The sequence below is a fragment of the Manacus vitellinus genome, unplaced genomic scaffold (assembly GCF_001715985.3).
Source record: "Manacus vitellinus isolate BGI_N305 unplaced genomic scaffold, ASM171598v3 scaffold_52_pilon, whole genome shotgun sequence".
NCBI lineage: Eukaryota > Metazoa > Chordata > Aves > Passeriformes > Pipridae > Manacus > Manacus vitellinus.
Window position 1 is genome coordinate 3,153,450 of NW_021940628.1, and position 1,313 is coordinate 3,154,762.

At 51.0% G+C, this 1,313-nt stretch overlaps 1 protein-coding gene across 1 annotated transcript in view; it reads right to left on the bottom strand.

Moving 5' to 3' along the window:
• Positions 1-1,313, bottom strand: part of SMAP2 (small ArfGAP2) — a gene marked incomplete at its 5' end in the record, with an annotated part of 6,897 nt that overhangs the window by 2,631 nt on the left and 2,953 nt on the right. The window contains 3 exons of the mRNA XM_029963056.1: positions 3-103; positions 557-635; positions 1,114-1,200. Of these exons, the coding sequence (XP_029818916.1) occupies positions 3-103; positions 557-635; positions 1,114-1,200 (267 nt within the window). The remainder of the gene's footprint in view (positions 1-2; positions 104-556; positions 636-1,113; positions 1,201-1,313) is intronic.

Consider the following 1,313-nt stretch of genomic DNA (forward strand, 5'->3'; position numbering starts at 1 on the left):
ACCCTCCTGGAGTCTGAGCTTGATCCCACTGATGCAAAGAGGTCCAGGTCCTTCTCCAGGCTGCTGGGCCTGCCATTGGTGACAGGGGTTGTCACAGGAGCATCTGGGAGAGACAGAGCTGTGCTGGCTGTCCCCACACTGGCTTGGGGACACCTCCTTGCCCTCCCTGCCAAGGTGCCACCCCACCCAGTGACCTGATCCACACTGCCAGCACCTCCCTCATCCTTCTGGGCCATGGGAGGAACTGGAGCAGGACTCAGGAAGTGTCCTGTGTGAGCTGTTAACCCCAGAGCTGCAGTGTGTGCTGACCACAGAGCTGTTCCTGCAACACTCCAGGCACAAAACTGCTCCAGCATAAAGGAAAACCCCAGGGAAAATGCTCCTGTTGCAGCACTGAGGGCTGGGCTTGGGCTGCACTGGAGCAGTTCAAGCAGAACACTCCAGTCTTCCTATTGTTCACCTGACAGGGAAAATCACCACTAAAAGCTCATCAAATTCACCAGATGGGTTTATAAAGTCACTCAAACCAGGGCAAAAGGGCAGGAAAGGCTCTTACCAAGTCCCAGCAAGTCCATTACTGGCTCAGATTTAGGAGAACTTTTTCTAGACTGCTGCATTTCTTCTTTCTTCTGAGGCTGGAGGGAGGGAAAGAACACCACAAGTCTTGCTCAGATTTGGGGTTTACTTTGTTGTGTCTGAGGCTTTAATGAGATTAACCCTTGAAATCCTTTTTGGATGTAAGTGAAAGAAGTGGAAAATGAAAGTGGAATTCTCTTTGCTCTGCCAAAAAGAGAATTTCAGAGCGAATGTTACTGAGCTGTCTTATTGCCCCAACAGGTTGGAGCCCACTGTCAAATCCAAGCAGGCTCTAAAACTAGGGAAAAGGAGCTGCTCAGGCTGGAAAACTGAGCAGGGAATAGCTGGATTCCAATCTGCTCTGCAGTGCAAGGCAGAGAGCATCTGCTTAATATCTGGGTGAGCAGAGGAAAACAAGCTCCCACCAGCAGAGTGACTCAAAGCACCCACTGCTATGACTGAGGGCAGAAAAAATGCTCCCAGAGCAGGCTGGAGGGGCCTCCACCACTGACCCACCACCATCCCCTCTGCTCTTACCATTTTCACCTTCTCAAAGATGATGGGTTCCAGTTTTCTTTCTGATATGGGCTCGTTGCTCCTTTTCCATTTGTCATCTTTTTCTTTCTGTCAGGGAACACACACTGAGGTGAGGGGGCAGAGCTCAGCATCACACCAGGAGGAAGCTCACACATGATGCTGTCACTGACCTGAAAACCCTCAGATGCAGCTAAAGGGCT